A 23,351-nucleotide genomic window follows, 5' to 3' on the forward strand; every position below is an offset into this window, starting at 1 on the left:
TTTAACACCTGCATAACCCTGCCATGACTGCTACACCTCAGTGGTCCCCAGAATAGCCAGGACAAACACTCCCAACAGCAGCCTTCTTCACCTTCATTTATTTCTATCTTAGTTGGAAAAAATGCACAACCACATTTTTACAGCATCTTTACATGATCCACCTCCCCCATGCACCAGCAGTTCCAAGTTTCTCCAGTTAGCTGCTTGGTAGCACTGTGCAAGCTTCTCTCCTCTTTCCCACAGATGCAACCAGTTTCCCAGTCAAGTCAGGTGTACACCACTGGACCTACAAAGAGGGGAAGGTATCCAACAGACTCAAGAAATTAATCAAAGCCCATGCTCACCGTGGAAATCGATTTAATTTTGAAAGACATTGCTATTTGGTTTTAAATCATTGGATTACACTCAGGCATTTACAACTGGATCCCCAGCACCCACATTTGTCAAGGCTCAGAGGAAGTTACAGGTTTGCAAGTTTTAACTGCATTATCAATGTTACAGATATCACATTTGTAGTCAGACCGCCACCATTAGTTAACATCAGAACTCTGACACTGATCTGAACCAGTGAAAAAAAAAACATTAAACCCCAATTAAAACCTCTACAGTATTGTTTCTTAAAAAAAAACAAAACAAAATAAACCAACCAAACACCTATTTGATTACTCGAGAACATTAACAGAGAAATATTTGAAGCAGAAGTCTGTGCATGACTGACAAAACCCCTGCATAAAGCAGATCTACAACAATTAACAGTATAACCTATAGGAATGGAGGGATCAGTCACATCAGAAAGGGCAAGCAGAGAAAGCAGAGTAACATATCTAAGTCTACAAGGATATATCTGATTGCTGCAGGCCACATACAAACTTAGGTCAAAGTAAAAAGCTCCATTTTTTACCCTTCTTTATTGATCAGGAGGTCAGTTGGTCACGTATGGATGAAATGCATTACTAGGTATAATACTTGAAAAAATAATTCATACAGGAACAAAATTACTCAAAAGCTCATAACTTTCTAAGCCTAAACTGAATAGCATGGGGTATTTTAAACATACATCTGCAAAATGAAGAGACCATAAACAGCCTGGAAATACACTGCACAGTGACAGACCTGAGCACCTAAGGCATCATCTGTGCCACTCATCACTGCTTACTATGATACAGACCACACTGGTTTGGCATTTATGTATGTAATGTTACTTGCACAACTCGGAACTAAGGCTACTCTATTTTCAGGTTGTTTTCCCAGTTCTAGTCTTCTGTGAGATCTTACTTAATTTAGCATAAAATTCCGTCTCGAGACATGGCAGTCACATGCTGTTGTCACATTTTAAAGCAAGGGAAGGTTAGCAGATGCAGCCACAGCAAAGCAGCTGTTACTAAGCCAGATGAGGTGAGGGCACTGGGTTCATCCCACCATCACCACCAGAAAGATTCCTGGCATCGCTGCAGGGCCAGCCCAGCACAAGCTTGGCAGCCCAAATCATTACAGGCTGAAATAAGGGAACAAGCTAAATGCTGCCCTGCCTTCTCCCCTGGCATCTGGGGCTGGAGCTCCCAACACCCAGGTAAGGCTTGCAGTACAGAAGTAAGAAGTTTGTTCTGCTCCAGCTCTTGCTTACTGTCTGCATCTACCAGTGAAGACTGCTGCCAGAAGCAGTTCACAATTCTTTGCCCATACTGCAAAAAGGATTGCATTTTTCAGAAGTTATCCATGATGTTCCGCTACCGATTGTTTATAGCTACTGTAATAAGACACTAAACAATACACTAAAAAAAACATATTTCAATTGTATTACAACCATGTTCTTCCAAAGTGTTGAAATCTAGCTGGCTTGGTAATGAACAAATTCATACGCTCTATACTACTTTGAAAACTTAACTCAAGTGTTTCACATGCCCAAAATTACGATGCTTTTCCTGTGCCATGCTAGAGAACTTACCACACTGCTCACAGAGGGTGCATTCCCCTTCAGATTCACAAAGCGCTATAAACTGTTTCTCATTTTTGCAACTCCTTTCATTTAAGGGCCAGGCAGAGGTAACAAATTCTACTTCAGGGCTTTTTTTTTTTTTGTTTTGTATTTTTGTTTTGTTTGGGTTTTTTGTGGTTTTTTTGTGGTTTTTTATTTTTTATCTTTGTTTCTGGGTTTTTATGTAAACAACGGGGAAAAACAAAAATACTATCATGAAGTAAAAAAATTCATACTTCATGTCTATCCCCTATCAGTCATATCTTCTAAGGCTTATGATACTTAGTTTTCTGTTGGTTAGAGTACTGTATTCTTTTATATAGGAGCACATGAAACGCAGTTTTAGTCAAAAATTTCTTAAATCCCCATGTGAAGTTTTCTTATTTAAAAAAAAACCTTAAATTCATTAAAGTCCTGCAGAGAAAACTGCCTGTGAATAATCCTCAGGCCTGCAGAGCACAGAACTGCTGAAACACAGCCAGTATGTGGTGGTCCAGTTCAGCTGTAAACAGGAGGTTCTCTAGGGTGACCATGTACTGCTGGATTATCTGATGATGCTGGCAGATAAAAAACAAAAACAAAAACCAAATCTTTACTGTTTTCATTTATCATTGTACAACAACAGGCAGAGAAGTCAAGACAAGTAAGAATCACAGGTCAAATATTTTCATCAAACTAGTTAAGCACATCTCATTTTCACAACACAGTAGCCACTGACAAGCACAATGCAGAGCCACTGCTGACTGCAAGAAGAAAGCATGTGCTGAAATCCTGTCTTGAGAAGCACTGTGCTTCCTTGTAGCTTTTCACTCCTGGATCCTGAATTGTGAGCAACATGCAACAGCAGAGATATCCTAGCAGAATCGGGATATTTGCCTTCCTCTGAAGCCACATCCACTACCAGGGAAGGGTGCAGCTCAGGGCAGAATTATGTTGAAGAATGGGAGTGGTGGTATATCTTCCACTCACACAGGTATAATGTTCTATTTACTATCACTTTCATCCAGCCACCTGTGCTTGCTACCTGATTTAATATAGAGCCAAGAATTTAAAAATTATTTAAATAGATACTTTGATATATTTATGTATCTTAAAAGGAATTCTGCAGTATTTTAATCTGCTTATTTAAAAGACATGTATTTCAGCATCCTTGCTCACTCACAACTTTGCCCTTACTACGAACACATGGTTAAGAGGAGCTCAGAGGAATTCATAACCACATCTTGGTATCTTTTTGCAGGATGCTTACAGCGTGGGAATTAATCAAGGACCAGTCACACCAGTCTGTGACAGAGATGCGGCCAGAACCAGAGTTACAACTTAGCCCCACGCCAGCCTTCAGAGAAGACGCGCTGCCGCCACCTACCGCTACGCCGATGGAGGGCTCAGCTCTCCAGCACCCCCCTGCCCACAGCCTGCCAAGCTCGGAAGCGAAACTTACTTGAAGGAAGATCTGCTGCAACCTCTCTATACAGCTCTTGTACCAAGGTGTAAATACATCAATTCCACCAGTCTCACAGCGCACCAAGTGCTCAGTTAACAACATAATGAAACGCTGCAGGAGAGAAAAAAAATCCACAACACAAACTTACTCACTCTTGTAAAATGAAAGCAGGATCTTAACTTCAGGTAAGAGGATCTGGGGGAAGAAGCTTTGAAGAGCAGCCCAAGAACAATCATTTTGTTTTGCAAACACTGAATTTAGTAAGCAAATAAAATCCAGTTACCTTCTTGTTGTTCAGGAAACTGTATGCTAACAGAACTCCTCTGTTCCCAAGTGCTAACATCTGAACAGATCCTGCTCCAAAGCAGCCTTTGCAGTGGGATGATCTGGATTGACTCTACCCCACAGTAAACCCATCAACCCGTCCCATATTCATATTTCAAGAAGATGCCTGGCATACAAGTGACACTGAAATATTGTAAGTCCAGTAACTTTAAAGCCTGGAAGTGAGAAGAGACTTTGCGCATCATTACCTGGAATATAACAAGGAAGAGATTCTTTTGCTCACTCTGGGCTGACTCCACTTTTTCTTGCAAGCGCTCTATCTGCTCTTCTAGCGGTCCATCTTCCCGATCACTACTTCGGTCATCATCATCATCATCATCATCACTGTCTCGCTGTAACTGACAACAACACAACACTAACTAGCAACCTGGTTGCCTGTGAATACTGTTAATGCCCTCTGGTTCCACACGTGAAGAGGTATGCAGAGCAACTGAACAGCAGCAACTGAAGGTGCTCTGTAGTTTAGTAAGTATTGTATTTTGAAAGACATTTACTTTGAATATAATTCAGGAAAGAAATCTGGAAAGAAAAATGCCAGTGTGGGAAAGCCTTGGAAAAAATAAATTAAGATTTCAGAGAAACCAGAGCAAGCTTAAGATCTATCAGCCCTTTATTTAGTGGAAACACAGTAACAGGCAATACCCCTGCTGACTTTTAGCATTACCAGATAACAAAGAACTTTAAAAAAAAAATCCTGGTGCAGGTCTTTTAAATTGTGTCCACTGCAGTAGGGCAGGTAATTCATTCAATTAACTGTTCTGAAATCTCAGGGCTCCTAAAAAATAAAGCACTTTGTGCAAGAACTCAGCCGAATCTGGTTGGTTAGCACAGAATGGAAACTAGAAACCGTAGCCCATGGTGTTACAGTGGGGACTCCCTGTATTCACTATCAAAAGGGACGCTCTCAGACTAGAAAGGGTCAGCATGGAAACCAAAGTACTAACTAGGAACATGGCATGTTCCCATTTCCTCAAAACCAAACCAACACAACCATCACCACCACAAAACACATGAGTACCAGACTTTGGAACTCAGGTAACGAAGTCTTACACAAGACTACAAGGGATACAGGAGGAAAGGCAGAATCAGATGGATTATGTTACATTCAAATACAGGCATTGCTTCAGTCTCATAGGATTGTTTCTGTGCAAAAATACCCACAAATTAACAGCTCAAAACTTCAAATATTTGTAAAAGCAGCACATGCAACTTGTGACAAATACAGTCATGTGTTAACTCACCTACTGCATAGCAAACAAAACTCAGAATCAGAAGATAATTAGCTCTGAATTAGCATAAAAATTACAAACTATTTACCAGAGCAAGTGAGAATTTAATTCTATTCTCTCTGTAGGAACTTGCTATTTCCCCATCGACAGAGGTTACCTGAACTCAAAATGCTAAAGGACCAATAGAACCTAGAAGGAAGCATGTAAGCCTTGGGCTCATTCTGTAGCACGGCAATCCACTGCACGCTGGGGATATCAAAACTTGACGGCTTGCTTACTCGAAAAGGAATGGTCATGCAGAGAGCAACAGCCTGCAGAACTACTTACTGTTACACACAAATGTTTCTTCCTGGCACAGTACTTATTTAAAGTACTAAGTAATAAAGAGCTGCAGCAAGAGACAAGTACAGAAATGAAAACACTGGTATATTTGTTTAGAGATGCCAGAGAAGCTCTTTGCCTCACAGTAAGATCGATGACTGCATCTAGATCTTAAATGATGATCAGGCATTTATTAACCGGTGATCAACATCGATTGAGGATGCAAGCAACTAGGATGGCTGTTGTTGGGAGTGAAGGAAACAAGATGAAGGGGCTGGGATGAACCAACACTGGCAAACTGTATTAGTGATACCTCAACAGAAACTTCTGGAAAAAAAAAATGACTGACTCATGACTTCAAAAGCTATCAGCAGTCTCTGTGCCCCGGGCCAAATTCTGACATTAACTTCATCCAAAGCTTTGGACCTAGCTAAGGGATTTATGCAGGTAATCATACCCACAGACTACATACAAACATGGAAATTCTCTCTTGCTCTCTGCAATTCTTAACATGTTTACAAACTGACTTAATTCTATCACAACTAAGTATCGCGTTTAGCCAAACTTCCTTGTGCCCTATCTTTTGTGGCTGCCACATCCCATCATCCCATTTTAGCTGCCCCACTTGGGACAACAGAACACAACAGCGGCTGCTTGCTCATCAGTTTATTGTATACAGTAGCCTAGATCATGCAACACTATTCAGAAAAATAAGCTGGAAGAAGGAAGTGACGGATGCCAGTGTCAGAATCCAGCAGCATCCATCAGAAGAACAGTAACAGCCAACTCTTCAATAGCAAATAGCTGTTTCCGTGCACTTCTGCATGGAAGCCACAAGAGCATTCTTTTAACTTACTATAAACAATCTGAGTTAAATTGTTTATTGTTCTTACTGTTATCTAATAATGTACTTGGAATCCAGATTAGAAGTGGAAAACATACTTGTATGGAAGAGAAACTAGAGAACTTCAACAGAGCAACAAATGCCCTTAAAGATTTTACTGAATTCTTAGGTTATAGCTACCAATAGAAACGTGGACTGAGAACATGCATACAGTTTTTGATGTCTTAGTGTTACAGATGACGTGTCTGCAGACATGCTTCCTGATAAACATATTTATTCAGTCCTTCCCAAACCAACTGTGTGTCAGTTTGACAGCATGCAGGTTTGTTTAACTTTGATTAAAATAATTAAAAATTACAAATTACTCACTCTTTTGTGCTGCCTGGCCAATCTTGCCTTAGTCTCCCCCAGTTCTTTCTGAATCTTCAGAACATGCTTATTCATCTTACGAATTGTGGAATGTAAGATCTCCCAGATATAAAGCCTAGGAAAGACACGAAGCTCAAAACACTACATTATACACTACTCCAAGATAGAAAACTGTAATTTTAATTTTTTTTTTATAGGAAAAGGTATCTTGGGGAATTTAAAAATACTTTGTATTGTCTAAGACATCTAGTACAGTAAGAAAACACTTGGCATAAAGGAAAGCATACCTGTAATGTAAAAAAGCTTATCACTAACTTCTTTCCTATTTTTCGCAGTACACTTCCAAACCAGCATTGTATTTTATACACATACTGCACGACTACCAACATCAAATTAACTTCTCAGAGCAAACACTTGTCCTGTTCACAGTAAGCAATGCATTAGTGGTGGTACAAGTTACGTAACTCAACCAAAGACCAGGACCACACTAAGCTAGCAGCTATGTAACACACAGCCATGGACTTTTGTCTAGAAACAGTTCCAGTGTTGTTCTGCTTTGATAGGCTTGGAGACTACTTGTAAAATGACACACTAGCAACATTCTTGCACTGCCATGTAAACACTCATACCCTACCTCAGAAAAAAAATGTTCAAGTACGTATTTTGTAGAAGGAGAAAAAGCTTAATTGTACATTTTTCTGCTACTACTCAGCTTTCATACATTAAGCTATGTACTGGCCACTTACAACAGTAATTTACAGACAAATTCTTGTTACCTAGTAAAATCATGGGCAAGCTCTGAAGAGAAGATCCAGTTTGCTACTGCAGCGCAGTCAACAATTTGTGTCCGAATCATCTTGTCCACAAGCACAGCAATCATCTGTATTTTGTGAAAGACATTGCACACACAACCTATGTAAAGTAGTCCAGCCACGGATGGCTTGATGCAACTCAACATTAGTGATACCACTGGGTAATTTCAAATACTTCTGAAAGCTGGGCAGACTAGTCTAGAACTGCTCAAAACAGGGGATCTACATCAATTACATAAGGCATTCTGATTTTGTTTAACAACCACTTCTACTTCTTGTGAAAGTGAGGTATCACTCTTACCATATATACTTCCATACAAAAGCAAAAAATACAAGCATCATAGCTGGAAGTGAGGCCTCAGACACCCAAGTCCTAGTACGTGCCATCAAAGTACTCAAACCAGAGCATATATACCTATGAGATCACAACAGTGAAGGAGCTAGTTAGCCTACTCTCCTTGAACTGCAGGTCTTCCAACATGACAGCAAGCTCTTCTCTACAGGACCTATTCATTTTTAGGACAGAGCCAGTGCTCTGTAGCCAACGGAAGTACTTGCTACAGGCACTACTGTGACTCAGGGAGGGAGGGTTTGCAAGCAATCTAACAGGCAACTGCAGAGAGGAGTTACTGACTAAAGCAGTTGCAAGCTGTTCAGAAAAAAGGCTTATCTTAGTTACTCATGTGATTAAATGCCACAGTATCTAAGAACCACAACCTGCACTGTATTTATCCTTACAACCACCCATTGTCAAATAAGGAAGTGTAACAAAGCTTCTTTTAAGGAAGGAAATTGAAAATAACTGAATGAATCATACAGAAGACTCAGCACTCAACTTTCAAGTCCCAGGATAGCATCCTATGCTCTAATTTGCCTTTCTCTATTGCCAGGAAGAATTTCTGATTACTTAATCTGATCTTCCAAAAAACACAGCCCTAGGATTTTGAGAAAAAAAATTTAATCTCAACATTAAAATTTCCCTTTATGAAGTCACCACCACAACCTTGCTTATAGGTCCAGGGATTACTGGTTACTATTGCTAAATCACTACCTGCAGCATAGATGACTCATTAGCGTTATATGGCTTGCAAATACTGCTGATAGTCTGAATAAATTCAGAATACATTCCCATAGACATGTGAGTAGGGTAAGCGCCATGGAAACAGACTCTGGACAAGTGTCCTGCTGTCCAGGCACCATTTCTTCTGTGTGCCTGGGAGGTTGTAGGCTGAGGAAAAAAAAAGCACTTTACTAGAAACAAAAGACTGAACTGCAATAAATGCAAGAGGAAAATTTAAATTCCATGATCAAGTAGAACAGCAGCCTTTCCTAACTTCTGCATCTGACATTTTTAAAAGTGATCCTGATTTATTCATAAAAAACTAACTTGACTGTTCAGTCTGGGTTTGAAACCTCCATCTCAGTTTGGTCATGCTGCAATACAAAGGCACGGAAAGGGCGAGGATATTAGATTGTATAATTTCTTCTGATCCAGTTAAATGGCAGTAAGAAGTAGGTCAGACTGTAATCATCGAATTTTCAAGGTCAGTAAATTGGGTAAAAAGTTTAATAAATTTAAAAATCCTGCTTTTTTTATGTTTTCACTGTACTTAGAGGAGAGGTGATATCCTGTAAAGGTATCTTCTAGGTGCTCAGTTTTTCCCCTAAGGAATGTACCACAGGTCCAGTAGCAGATGCAAGGATTACCCCTTGCTCTCAGTGTGGCATCACTTCTGAAAGTCTAGCCCATGCAGCTGTGAGGTACAGTCTACTTTCAAGCACAGTAAAGTGCAACAGAAACACACCAGTAAGGAACACATGAAATAATTGATGCAGGCAAATTCAGCTTGAGTTCCTTATTGATTTCTATTTATAGAAAAATGACAGCTGAGGGAGAAAACAACTGCTGTGAAGAAACTGAAGAGCTTAAGCAACTGAGGCATTTTTCTAGGTGTTTTAGGGTGTTACTTCCTCTGGCTCAAGAATTAACGTAATCATGGCACTGTCAAACTCATCTGTTCTGAACAGCCACTGGTTGCAGCTCTACTCACTCTGCCCACACAAAAAGACTCCAATATGAGCTTTGTGGAATAACTGTATGGCTTTCACTAGCAATTAAAAAAGAAATCTCTAATAAACCCCATGTTTCCACATTTCTGAAAATGTGGCCTGCTTTTGATACGAGATCTAAATCTTATTTCAATTTACATATCTAGACTGTTTTCTGATTTTGAACAGAAACATGATTTTAGCAAAAGTTATTCTCTTGTACAACAAACAGCATAATATGAATGTGAGTCAGAATGGTAGCCTTTGCCCTCCCACAATGAGCTCTGAGGAAAAAGTGGCCTCACTGATGGTATATATTTTATGTCCAATATTCATTTTCGGCACAACAGTAAATACAATCTGGACTCTCCTTCAAGTAAGATAACAGTAAATTTTTTAAAATATTACAGTTGGCTTTATATCCTTTATTATATATGACCTCTGTGAGTTGAAACTCACAAAGATACTTGACAATGCAACCTCTTACCTGTGGATGATTCTTCCAAACCTCATATACAACCCTCAGAACATGGAGTTTCCCCTCATCACTTTCAGCAAGTGTTTTGAAGACTTCATGAAACCTTTTAATAGATATAAGTACTCAGTGGAGGGGCTGGGATCAGGTCAAAAGAGCAGCAGATACAAGGCAAGTAGTTTTGATCAGCCAAAAGAAAGTTTTGTGACTATCTGCAGCAAGTCTTGAACAACTATTCCCTGGAAAAATATAACCATGCCGAGCTAGAATAGGCTACAAAGACACAGCAGCTCCTAAAAGCAACTTAAATCTTAGTGGTGAATCTGCTCCCTGAAGCTGGGCTACATTTCTCATACTCCTAAAAGCAGGAGGCACTTTCATGCTTCATATGCTTATTTATACACAGCTGGAGCAAAATTTGCAGGCTTTTGAGCCTTACACCTTTCCTGATACATGTTTCAGTAACTTTAGACACTTACCCAATCTGCCTCCTTTTGAGGGAAATGCTGCTAAAAAGCCCCTATTTCAGCAGTTATGCTGACTATTCACAACCCAGCTTATTGTAATACAACTACAAAGTGTAAGAGACTTTTTGATCTCATGGCTGCAACTGTTGATGTGCAGCAGTGAAAATACCATGGCTCTAAGCATTCATATCACCTTGTCTCTTGTGATTGCAGGTTACCACCTACAGCATCTTAACATTGCCTCTATAAAGCTTCCAGGTGCGTGTTTTTGTAACAGCTTTATATACCTTCAAGGACAGACAGAAAAATGTCTCATTAAGATGCATGTGACTACCCCTTTATCTACCAAGACTACTTAAGAGTAACTCCAAACCACACTGGATTAAAAATCAGTTATTTTATCTCATTTTCCTAAAAAAGGTGCAGTAAATTCTTTAGAAGTTAAAGCATATCTTCAAGGGATATACTCTAGACATATCTGTTCTAGAGTCATATTCATACTACAAGATATTGTGCTGGGAGCTACCACATCATTCAAATGTAAGGAGAATCCTTATTCCTCACCATAATCACGAAATGAGTAATTCTAAAAAGGAGTAGTGTTCCATATCTGTCTCATGTTTGATTCACTTCATGTGGCTGTTATGTATACATTTCTGTTAATTCCATTCACACATCTAACCTAGGAGTTACACTACTATTCCTTCAGTAAGCAGCACCATTAGTTCTCCTAATCATATTGCACTGTGAAGCACCTAAAACACTGCTGAAGTGTGCAGCCCAGTTCTTTAATCAAGCATTTCGTGACCAGAATTAAACAGTTCTGCAAGCCCCCAAATAATACATATATTACACTTACTTTGCCAGGGCACTGAAGGAGTGGCTGAAAGACTTTGCAGCTAGATGGAGCAGAGTCTGAACAAAGACTTCTATTTTCAGAGGGCTGAAGGTAAATCCTTCATCTGCAAGTTAAAAATTGAAACTCTTAACTACTTTCAAGGCAAGCACATAAGCTACTCACAAATTTGTAGAGATAACTTAAGGTTTAACTCATTTCACAAAGTTTCACCGACAAGGTTTTTGCAAGGCTGAGCAGGGAACTAGTAAAGACTCCTCAGATCTTGTGCAGATCTTCAGGCTCCCATTTTGCCATGGATAAAATGCACAGAAAGAATTCCAGGTCAGCGAAGAAGCTATCAGAGACACGGACACTCTACCAACACATAACAGCACTGATGGACAGCAGCAGAGAAAGACACCAGATTAAGCTGAAGAGTTATGCATCAAGCTGAAGGCCTGGCAGACCATAACAAAGTGAGTGGATGAGGAGAGGGGAAGGTAAGGATGATCAGGATGCAGAAGTTTGCTATTTTGACATGTGAGAAGGGTCCAGCAAGCATGCATAGCAAATATGGGTACTAGGGGTGAATGGTGACAAGCAGCTACTTGCAGCTGAAGACAGGCAGGAGGGAAAGGCTCATTAGTGGGTGATGTCTAAAGCAAACTGGGAAACATGACAGTGGATCCCAAGGCAAAAAAACCCAGATTGTTGCTGCTCTCTACTTGCATAACAGAACACTTGCAAATATTACAGAAATATTGAAGCTGTCGCCATTGTAAAGATCACTTCCTAATTCTCTGTCTTGCACTCCTCCTCTCTCCCCAAAACACACAGGCTTTAGGAATCAATGCTGTCTGTGGCTGCAAAGCTAAAAAGAACACGAGCAGAGTCCCATCATGAGTTTGTATCTATAGAAGACTACAGCCAGCAGGCTGGCTATCTTGTCTGTCATGGGACAGCACCAAGAAGACAGAAGCTCTCAGGGCACAAGCACTGAAGCTCAGGGGTGAGGATAACAGCATGAACTGCTCTCTGTGGCTGAAGGCAAAGTAGTGCTAAATTCTTTCATGCTACCTCCATCAATAAACACATGAAAGCACACTTCAAGCACCAGGCTACCTCTGTTACTTGCAGAGGGAGGCTAGCAAGAGGTTTACAAAACCTCCTTACAATAGTATATTGTTTCCATTTACTGATAAGCTGAAATCAACTTACAGTTGAACAAGAAGGAAAATATTTTGAATAACAAGGAAAAACATACAGTTCTGTTAACTATCACATTCATAGCTCCACAGGATGGCAGTTCAGTCTACACACTACAGAAATTACAATCTGCTGAAGCCTAACAGCATGTATCTTACCATCATCATCATCCTGGTTTGGATTAGGCACATCTTTTAAAATGCTGAAGATTTCTTCATTACTGGCCTTATTTTTAATTGCAATTGTTAAACACAGTGCCGCAGTATATCCAGGAAGAGACCCTAAACAAAAGCAAAGAGGTCAAAAATATGTGGAAGGCAAGTGAGCATTTTTAACATCAGTTGGACTCTCAGAGAAACAAGTACACTTCCCAGCTAGACCCAAAGCTAGCTGCTTTTAATATCATTGTCCACTTCACTATAAAACTGCTCAAAAGATTACCTACTCTTCACGTAATTCAAAACTCCGAGTAGAAACTCTAGAGCTCACGTCAGGTAATCACCCTCCTGTCTAAAGCTTGACTTCAGCTTCTACCATTTTCTTAAAAATACAATACTTCCTTCTTTTTCCTCATTGCATATTTGATGAGGACACTTTTATGCTTAGGATTGTCTTTTTACCAAGTAATAAAAGGAATAATAAGGTGTATCTCTACCTCAACCTTTACATCATCTGCTGCCTTCTGTATGCTTCACTAACCAAGTTCACTAGTAAAATCTTCTACTGTTTCATGAAGTTCAAGAAAAACTCATTATCACTTCACATGCTGACTTACACATAGTATTGTGCCCAAACAGGGGAAATTGATTACTTTTTTCAATTTTAGACTTCTGGCAAAAAATACTATACAAGAGTAACTTCAAGTATCTGGATTTTCTTTTCTTCATAAAGTAACAGAGAGGCTTATATTACAGAGATCCAGGCTTAATACATATTAATTGCTCATATGAAGCCTATTTACCCATATGAAAATCATGCATATTTTTTTCAGCTGTATTCTTCATGAAGTCAACGGATGCTACAGTCAATTTAGTGCACTTCCTTGCTCTGAAACACTATTTTCTTCAACTTGACCCCTCAGTAACTCTAATACTTACTATTACTTTCATCTCCGTATTTGTAAATGCACACTGGATTAGCAGGACAGAGGACAGAAAAACTTGCAGGAACAATGTCTATTATTCGTTGATGATAGGAGAGTCTGGAAACAACAAGTTTCACAGCAGCAGAATTAAAATGGGAATAACACCAGGGCTAATTCTGAAGCGATTGCTTTACAATGGTCTTCCTGTATTTAACTTTCATACAACAAAAATCAGGATGTTTATACAACAGAATGGTAGTTTCTGATGGATAGTAAGAGCTAAGTAAACCAATCTTACTGGCAGATGCTTTCTATTTGAACTCTGTGATGCTGGAGTTTCATCCTCATACAATTAATTTAGTTTGTGAAAAGATTTAGAGGCTGCCTAGTAGGATGCATTAGGCAAAAGCCTAAGATGTGCTGCGGAAAACTAGTAAGATGTTGGTATTCAATGAAGAAAAAAAAAATATTACACTGTATGTCTTCATTTTACTTTCCAGCTTATTTCACTCCTAAGAGGCTTAATTTTGCTACCAGTTTTCAGTGAAATGGAAGAGTGCCACTGAAAAAATTGCTTTTGTTTTACAGTACAATACATTCACACTTCCTATATTGAATTAACCCCAAAATGGATGAATTTTCATGTAGGACGCTGCATAACACCAGCTTTTTGAACATTTTGCTCTTTCTCTTTCCTGTATCCCTCTATTTCAACTAAGTTCAGCCCTGATTGTGTACTCTTGTTGTTGGGTTTCAGGGGTTTGTTTGTTTGTTTTAAGGTCAACGAACACCAGAGACACCTAGAAGGATCAAGATTACAGCTTCTCAGGTTTTAGGATAACTAATGATCAGTTCCCTCCATTTCTGTGAACGCTGAATACTTCCCAGGAATATTACCTAAACTTCATCTCTCTCCATGTCTATGGTGAAGCATGTCTTTTTGTAACTATAGGTATGCATATCTGGGATGGACAGCTCACTACCACCTGTTTCACCCGCTTCTCCCTCTCTCTGGTGTCCTAAGCACTCTACAGGAGGTAAACCAGATTAAAATCATACAGACTTGTCTCTTAAATGAAACTGAATTGTAAGAACAGACAAGCCTAAGGCAAGAGTCAAGTTCAAAACAAATCTGCCAGTATCCAGAAGCAAAGGTCAAACTTTGCTTTGAATGCAACTATCAAAAGATCTTACTTACCGCATGCACTTTTCCAAAACCTCTCTCACAAATTTGGGTTTGGGCTTTTCAAGGTCCTGTGTAAGACAATCTGACCTATCATAGGACAGAATACGATAGCTTTTAGCAAAAGAATTTGTGCTTTAGTCCCCTTTTGGTCTAATAGGTACAAAGCAATCATGGTGTCAGGACAACTGGAGTGCCTGACAGTTTTACAGTAGGCAATTTTAAGACAATGAGGTAAGTTTATCACTATTTCCTTACTGGCCATTACAATTCTTGGAATCTCATCTCCATGTGATGTATTTTCAAGTAGCTTCCCTTCCCCAATAGATTAAAAATAATCTGTGCTTACAGTTAGCTGGCTTTCCCTTTCCTTAGGAAAGGAACCTTGTGTGACTTCATAGTCTGTTCCTCCCTCACAGGAATTTTTGAACTTCTGGCTGATTTTGAACACATTTCAGACAAAGAAAAGTCTCAATTACAGTCACTCGCATGATTTTTGAAAAAACAGCAGCTTGTGAGAGACCCCCACTGAGGCACTGACATCAACAAACATCCAGGCAAAGAAAAAATCAGCTCTTTGAAGACTTTTGCTGCCTGGTCAGTCAACGTGGATGCATACTAGGATAGCCAGCAAGCACTTAATTCCACATGAGGACAACACAAGGAACTTAAGTAAAGCCACAAAAACACGTCACAGGAAGGGTTGCACCCCTGTCCACAAGGTCACTTGGGCAGATCTCCTACAGAACGCATGAACAGTAGCAGGCTATGGAGTTACTCTGGAGGGGGACTTAACCCCAAGGTGATCTCTCTTGCTACATAGGTGCCTGGAATGGAGAGCTCAGGGGAACCTGTGTTTAGACACTGACAGAGTCCCAGAGAGCTCCTGCTAGACATGCAAGTTCAAGATTTGGCATGGTAAGAATGGATGGCACAGCCAGCTCTGATGGAACTTCAGGTGCTAGGATCTGGCAGGAGGGAAACAGATCACAAGGTCTCACAGAGAAAGGTTATAATAAAAGGTTTAGCATAGGACAGAAAGCAAGATTACAGAATGAATACAGGATAGAGTCAGGGCAAACCGTTAGAAAGAAATGAACTAGGAAGTAATTTTGGAGAATTTGCTAGCAACTGACTGTGGGTGCAGGACAAATTGAAGAAGTCTACTTCCCCCCGTTTAGGAACGCTTACACTGGCTTAAGATTTATCACAAAGTTCACCATGGACAATACAGTGACAACAGAGATTATCAAGATAATCTCCCACTGAGTGGTGGTGAACAGATTAAGAAGGATCTCTGAAGAGATGGAGGAAAGCAATTAACAGGGCCACTAGGCTGCGACACTTCCTGGTTAAGTTTGAAATGTTAAGGTCTTTCAAGGTCTTAGCAGTATCAGGTTCAAATCATAAGGGAAGAAACTTACCAATCTTCCCAGCTCCAACGGAACTGAAAGTTGCTCAAGTGGTGAGAAAACCAGTTAATAAATCTTTATTAAAAGAAAAAGAAAGCTCCATTAAATATCAGAAGTGCACGAAAACTTTCAGCTGCAATTTTCTTATAAATGCATTCTCCTTTTCAAACGCAAGCCTAAACTGTAAAGCTACTACCACATTAAACAGGCACTTATGTTGACAGACAAATAAGACTGAGTTCAGAGAGTCAGAAAGAAGCTTTTATGGACAAAAAAGACAGCCTGTCATGTTGTGTTGTTTCATACAAAGAGATGACCTATTAAACTAACTTAAAATGTAAGCTTACTGTGCATACGGAACTTCCACATTTTTGCTAAGTAATTAACAGCTCTCCTACAAAATGAAGACTTCACTCAAAGGACAAAATCGGTACCATTCTCCTCCTTTGGGTGGCACCATTAACTCCACTTCCAAGTCACCTCCCAGACCACTATGGAGCAGGTATACCTTAACTGTCCTGTACAGACAGCTAGACTTGTGACCTCCGGGGAAGTCTTTCTGGGAAGCAGAAGCAATTAGTTAGTCCTCCACCTTCTCTTTAGATTGCCCAAAGCCAGAGCCCAGAACACACCTTGAATAGCACCAAGGAGTTCTAAAAGATTTCTGAGTACACTTTCCTGTACATTGGATATGGAGGAATATTTTCCATTGTCTCCAAAACACATTTACCTGTCCACACATGTTGTATTCATTGTGTCCAAACGCATGTAGAGCATTTCTGTGGCTTGTGCAAGCTGAAAGTTTCTTATTAAGGTTTACAGAAAAGCACTAGGTAAGTCAGATGTGACTCCTTTCAGTTTTTTAATAGAGTATCATCAACATTTTGTACTGAAAGCTCCCTGGGTCTATTCCAACATCAGGTAAATCACAGTAAATTCATCACGGGAAAAAATGAACCCTCTAATACCAGTCTGGGTTTCTTCCAGGGTTGCAATGAGACTGTTGGCTTATTCCATATAAAACCTGAATTCTTACCATGCAACAAGCAAAACTGCACTGATGTGAACAGACAACAACCTTCTCATGGAGTACTTCTGTAATCTCACCAGCCTAGCTTCATGGCTGCTGTTGATGCTAATCCACAAACAATCTTTGATCATCACTGGAGGCTTAAGAAACTGCACCTGCACTGACTTTACCCAACAAGGTCTTTAACCTTCTTACAGTGTCCCTCCTATTAACATTACAAACTTTCTGGATGGATGTCCACCCAATTCTAGAAACAGACTTTGTTCTAATCACTGACATCATGTGATCTGCAAACAGTGAGTGGTATCATGAAGTAGAATGAAAATTTAGATATGAAATTACCAGCGGATTGACATCTGTCAACCCTTCTCCATTCTCAGTCTTCAGCTTGATCTAAAATGATCTCTAATGACAGCAAATTAGGGACAATGTAATAGCCAGAATTAGCTGGGAGTCATACCTCCTTCCTCAGCATTCAGCCACCCTGTCTGAGCAGACAGATGATTATTGACCTTTTGAATGCTCCTAGCGGGAACACTGACCAGGAACTCAGGCAAGTTCCTTTAAATCTTCTGCTGCACTTCCTACTAAGAAAAAACAGGAGCACTCACACCATTGTTGCAATAAAAGATCAAATCTGTCACTTCCTATCCTTCTTAGCCTTTAGTGTGTCCACAGTCCAGACCTGAACAGGCTGCAGTGACAAACACGAGCATTGTATTGTATCCCCTCACCAAGACAGCACTTCTTGGGAAGGTCAGAGGAAGTACCAGAACATTGTCCAGAAAGCTGAAGTCTTGCTCACTTGGCAAATCTAGACCTGTGCCAAGTGAGCTGTGTTACTCTTTCGTGATCACGTTACAGGCAGTTTCATGCAGCTGCCGTAAAATATTAGTACTGCCAGTATTTATTGCTATCCCATCATGTACAGTAAAAACAAACTAAAGACTGCATTTTAAAAACGCTCTCCAGCAGCGCAGAAAGGATACAACTTGTGGTAAAGAGCCAGGCTGAAGTTTGCACAGTTCAATCAGTAGTGTTGTGTACATGACTTCAATGTGTGGTGGAGATGGAAGCTGAAACAATTCTGCAAATATCACCTGTAAGAGAGGAAGGCAAAGAATCAGAGGACAGTCCGACACGGCCTGCAAAACCCTCAGCTTTGCAGTAGGGGCCAATCTTGAACAGTTACATATCCTAAAAGCCCATATTGTTCTGAAATGCATATTTCAAGGAAAAAACAAGAGGAACTTTTAAAGGTAGTGGTAACCCTACACTGTACTAACACAGTCCACTCTGAACTGCCCCTAGCATTCCATACTAACAAAACACCAGCATTATACAGTTATTGTATCTAACAAAACCACCATATAACTGTAGAAATGGGCATAGTTACAATATGACCTACTGCAGTGCTACCACATGATCTCAGAAGAGCAGAAATCATCTGATCCTGTTACATAATAAATATTAATATTAAACATATTAAATGAAGCATCAGCATTTAGTATGAAGACTATTTGCATTACAATTACATCTGTACCTTTTCCATCGTGTCCTCCTTTCTCCTATACAGAAAGTTAAGTAAAGAAAGCCACAACTTTCAACTGAAAATTACAATTAGCATTTCATTCAACAGATGTATATCCTCAGTACCCCTTGGCAGAGGATCCTTCTAAGAAAGCCAAAATCAATCCTGCGGTCAGCATTCATGCTTTTATTTTCAGGTTTGCCTACAGAAACAGCATGTCACTCTTTGAGGGCTATGAAAAGATATCACTGTAAAACATTCACCTCTGCGCTTGTTTTATTTTGCATGCCATTCTCAGATTTAAATTACATCAAAGGAATCAGGAATCTGATTCATTATGGCTGGTTAATTTCCTCCTTAACTTCTCAATAAACACAGAAGAACTGAAGCTTAAATTAGTAAGCTTCAGAAAAATCTTCTTACTAGTGTAAGAAATCAACATTCATTTATGGACTCCACAAACAGCACATGAAAACATGTTGACTAGAACTTGTTATTCTAAGGAAGGATTTGAAAGCATGAAGAGACTACAAGGAGCTGGAGAACCTTTCTGTGACAGTATAATTTCAACATACTGTTTAGACAAATACCGCAAAAAGGTAGGAGGGCCTCCGTTAGGCAGAAAACTGCTCCTTTTCTCAAGATAGGAAATAACTGGATGATGAGGCATAACCTGTTTGAGATGCTGCATAAAACTGTCGTATTCATGGCATGTTCATTATCAAATGTTCACATTAAATGTTTCAAATTGGCATACCATACTTTGCAAAACCAACAAGGCCACAAGAAAGATCAGGACGCTGATGATTTGAATGTCCAAACTCTCTCAAGCATTAAGTGGTACCAAAACCTGTAGAAGCACAATAGGGCATAGCAGTCCAACAAGCCAACAACAATGCCCAGACATTCTCTGTTTGCAGCTACCAGAAACACCCATGTACATGTGTAAGCAGCTACTGAGAGAAAGGTGCCACGTTTCAGTGTTTCACAGACATTCCAAACAGCATGGAGCATTTTGTGCTCAGCTTGACAAAGTACGATGTGGAGCCTCAGGGACCTCAAAAGTAGGCATACTTGGGAAAGTACTGACAACCGCTTTCAGGCTACATTTACTTCCGCCTGTTCCATTCTGAACCTTAAATAACACTTCCTTTTATTTGTTAGAACGCATTACCTTACACTTTTATGACTTACTGAAAAAGTTAGTGAAATTTCACAGATTAAACTGTTAAGTCATCAACTTGATTGTTAACAGAGACCACCTTACAAGGGAGCAGTAGCAAGCAGAATGAACAGCAGCTTGAAAAAAAAAGCACACTAAGCCTTAAAAACTCTGGAGCTTCATTAAACGGTCATAGACAAGTACTAAAGTCAATATTCTAAAATAGCTCAAAATTGCAAGAACATGTAAATTACATTAATAGTAAAAGAATTTGTATGCCAATCTTGCATTTCTCTGCAGTAATTTAATCTATGCAAGTCCTTGCTATTTTCACATCCTACAAGTTTCTGAACAAAAGAATTTCCAGAGCCTTTAAGTGTCAGGAATTTTTTTTTATTTTGACAGGAATTGCAGTAACTATTTGTTAGCATTAGTGTAGAGCTAAGCATAAAGCACACAGCTATACAGCCATATGCAGCGCCCTCAGGATACTGAGGGTAAAAAGCACTGAAGCTACTTCAATGTTAAGGAGGAAAATTGTTAATTTTAAGATTCCTCTGTTCCGAATTCAGAGTACAAAAGAACAAGCTGACCAAAAGTAATGCAACTTTACAGCATTCAGAATATTTGCCATTTTGGTGCCATGAGGAATTCTCAATCCCACTTTTATTAAGATAAATCTACGTAAGATTATTTCCTGTAATAATTTGCTCTGAAATTCCTACTTACAGGTACTTCTTCATAAAGCCTTTATATGACATTATCACTGGTATCTCTGAATGCCTCTCAACTGTTGATGGAAATTATGAAGTTTATACAGCTCTGCATCTTGAAAACAGACCCTCTGAAGGAGGCAGCAAAAGAAAACCTATGCTGCTTTTCTGATACACATTACGGTTATTTAAAATTCTCTAATATGGAGGAAACACACTGCTATTCCACTGCAAGTTCTTTCCAGGGCTAGTGGAACAAAATAATTTAAAAGATCCAAACTAAATCTTGTAGAACAGCTGAGACTGACTGGAGTCAAAAGCCCCCTGCATAAGACAGGGTCACCTACAGCAGGTGGCTCAGAGCTGTGTCCTGCCAGGTTTTGCTCTTCTCCAACAAGAGAAGTGCCACAACTTCTCTGGGCAAACTCCTCCAGTGTTTAATCACTTTTGCAGTAAAAAATGATTTTTTTTCTCATGCTTAAAATGGACTTTCTTGCACTTCAATTTGTGCCCATTTCCTCTTGTATTTTAATTCATTTTTTTTAAAAAAAACCACTAAAAGTGACTTAAATGTAGCCATCTCAGACTGCATGATACATTAGAAGCATGATACAAAACCCTCAAAGTTTGAGAAATGCCACAACCTGGATCACTTGTGCACTAAGAAATTTTGGTACCTGGCCAAAGCTTCCATGCATCAAGTTAAAATGACAACAAAAAGCACAAAAATAACACTCAACTGAATATAATCCACTCATTTAAAAGCCATTTGTTGATGTCAACAAGGTTCTGGTTGACTCCAAAATGAAACTAATTTAGTGGACCTACCGTGAAACTAACTGGGAAATAACAGAGGTACAAAAGAGGTTATCTATAAAATCCATACCTCTACTATGTGGTAGTTCAAGGGGATCTTGTTATTTCCTGGATAGCTCAACAGCTGTGCAGCACTGCAAAACCATAGATACATTTAGTACAAAACGTAATACAGCAAAGGCAATATAAAGGTCAAATAACAAAGTTACAGCAAATGCTTAATTCTGGGCAAGAGTCCACACAAAAGCAGCACAAACAAATCAACAATCCTTCCAAAGACTGCCTCTCAATCCACAGAACACTTAAAACAGAAACAGAAAAAGGACACACCAAGTGACGTAGCTATGTAGTTACATCACTTGATGTACTTTTTTGCTACACAAAATAGTTTTGCAGAAAGTCATGGTGATCTGTAATTCTGGCATGCATATATGAAAGGCAAAAACCCACAACCCCAACAACCGATGTTCAGAATGACTTGAAAGCACAATTGAAGCTAATGGGTTATATAGAAAACTCAGGCTTCAAATGTTTCATCTTTTAATCAGCTCACTGTCACCTGTCACATTACAAAGCAAACAACTGCTACTTCCTTGATGTTACTTCCACCTCTCTGCTAAATCTTCTATGCCCCAGTAGTCTTTTACTTTCCTCTGAGAATTACCAGAGACTATCCCAGTAACTGCAACAACCCTGAATTTCTAGTTTCTGCTGAACCAAACAGCTGCAACCAAAAACCTTTATCACATGCCATCACCAAAAACATTGTTTCTGCCCATTTTTTGCATACCATACAAAGTCTGGTGGTTTACATTTGGAAGCATGACACAGCTAATTATGTATGGTAAACCATCTCTGTTATCAATTACCTACATCAGATACCACTCAGGCAGAAATTAAGAAAAGTGCCTTGACTGCTTCTTGGCACAGCTGAACTCAAACTAATGCAATCTGCTGGTCCCTCTGCAAAGTGACCTCAATTATCAATGCCACGTAATCCCAAAGAGAAGAATGAAAGGAGGAATAGGAAGCATAAGTGTGATCATTTAATGCCAGTCAGCTGCAGATGAACAAGCTCAAGGCTCACTGTGCCCCAACAAATCAGCTGCTTCAAAATTCCTGGAAGCATAACACAGCCACCATCTCCAGTGCTCCCATGAAGAATAAGGTGTGTCTGCATAGTTTTTGCAGCATATCCTGTATTATCAACGAATTTCCTTCCCAAGGAGCCACTGTACTCTTGGATCATACAGACTATCCATTATCTGATATTACAGACCCACAGTATTCCAGGCAATGGTTTTAATATAGTTAAATGTAGTAAATCAAGTTTCATCAAATAGTCTAGGAAATGTCTAATCCTGAGCTCTTGTCTAACCAGTCCAGGACTCTGCATATCCCCAACGGCCTTGAAACCATGACAGCATATAAAAAGTGCCAGGGCCCCATACTGCTAAGCTCTTCCTACCAAGTCTTTCTCTCTTTCCAGTGGGATTTGATGATGCAGTGAAGATTCTCTTCTATTACAAATCGTTCAACAGAGTGGCTGCCAGGCATGACCGGGCCCTGGTAAACAAAGAATTAAGACTCATGAGAAATCACTACTAATGCAGTGGTACTATAGGTAGCAAGCCATCCTACATACATTTACAGGTGGAAAAACCAGACCAGCTTCCACATAAACACAGTGTGGTCTCAGCTGTCCTGTAAGCTTCAGAGCTGAGAAGCTGGTGTGACACAGTTCCACACAAGCCAAACACAAACAAATAAAGATGTTTAAAACGAGTACTAGGACTCAGAACAAAAAGAAATGGAAACAAAATCAAAGAACACTATTATAAGTTCATGGAGCATCTGCTTCTTCCTCTGTCCTGTGGAGCCATCAAGCAGGCTACCACCATGCAGCCTGAAAAAAAAAAAAATCATAGCTGAGTTGGAATATTACAAAGAAAGAAAGCCAGGAATGTCCAGGATAGAGTGGAAAGAATACAGAGTCCTAGTTTTGTTCTTTGCAAAAAAACAGGGACAATAAATGAAGGTAAAAGG

General features: G+C 39.6%; 1 protein-coding gene across 4 annotated transcripts in view; it reads right to left on the reverse strand.

Annotated features, from left to right (window-relative positions):
- Positions 1–340: 340 nt before the first annotated feature.
- NCBP1 (nuclear cap binding protein subunit 1) overlaps positions 341–23,351 on the reverse strand; it is a 31,009-nt gene continuing 7,998 nt past the window's right edge. For 2 of the 4 annotated variants that reach the window (XM_056323710.1, XM_056323709.1), the window contains exons 9-23: positions 22,774–22,871; positions 21,376–21,439; positions 18,073–18,183; positions 16,784–16,848; positions 16,066–16,128; positions 14,657–14,731; positions 13,472–13,575; positions 12,533–12,655; positions 11,190–11,292; positions 9,876–9,969; positions 7,304–7,407; positions 6,528–6,642; positions 3,953–4,096; positions 3,417–3,530; positions 341–2,532 (exon numbers count right to left, since the gene is read on the reverse strand). In XM_056323710.1, coding sequence (XP_056179685.1) covers positions 2,419–2,532; positions 3,417–3,530; positions 3,953–4,096; positions 6,528–6,642; positions 7,304–7,407; positions 9,876–9,969; positions 11,190–11,292; positions 12,533–12,655; positions 13,472–13,575; positions 14,657–14,731; positions 16,066–16,128; positions 16,784–16,848; positions 18,073–18,183; positions 21,376–21,439; positions 22,774–22,871 — 1,491 coding nt within the window. In that variant the 3' untranslated portion in view covers positions 341–2,418. Of the gene's footprint in view, positions 2,533–3,416; positions 3,531–3,952; positions 4,103–6,527; positions 6,643–7,303; positions 7,408–9,875; positions 9,970–11,189; positions 11,293–12,532; positions 12,656–13,471; positions 13,576–14,656; positions 14,732–16,065; positions 16,129–16,783; positions 16,849–18,072; positions 18,184–21,375; positions 21,440–22,773; positions 22,872–23,351 lie in introns of all 4 variants that reach the window. The other 2 variants (XM_056323707.1, XM_056323706.1) reach the window with 1 other exon arrangement.

The sequence above is a fragment of the Falco biarmicus genome, chromosome Z, assembly GCF_023638135.1.
Source record: "Falco biarmicus isolate bFalBia1 chromosome Z, bFalBia1.pri, whole genome shotgun sequence".
In the NCBI taxonomy this organism is placed as follows: Eukaryota; Metazoa; Chordata; class Aves; order Falconiformes; family Falconidae; genus Falco; species Falco biarmicus.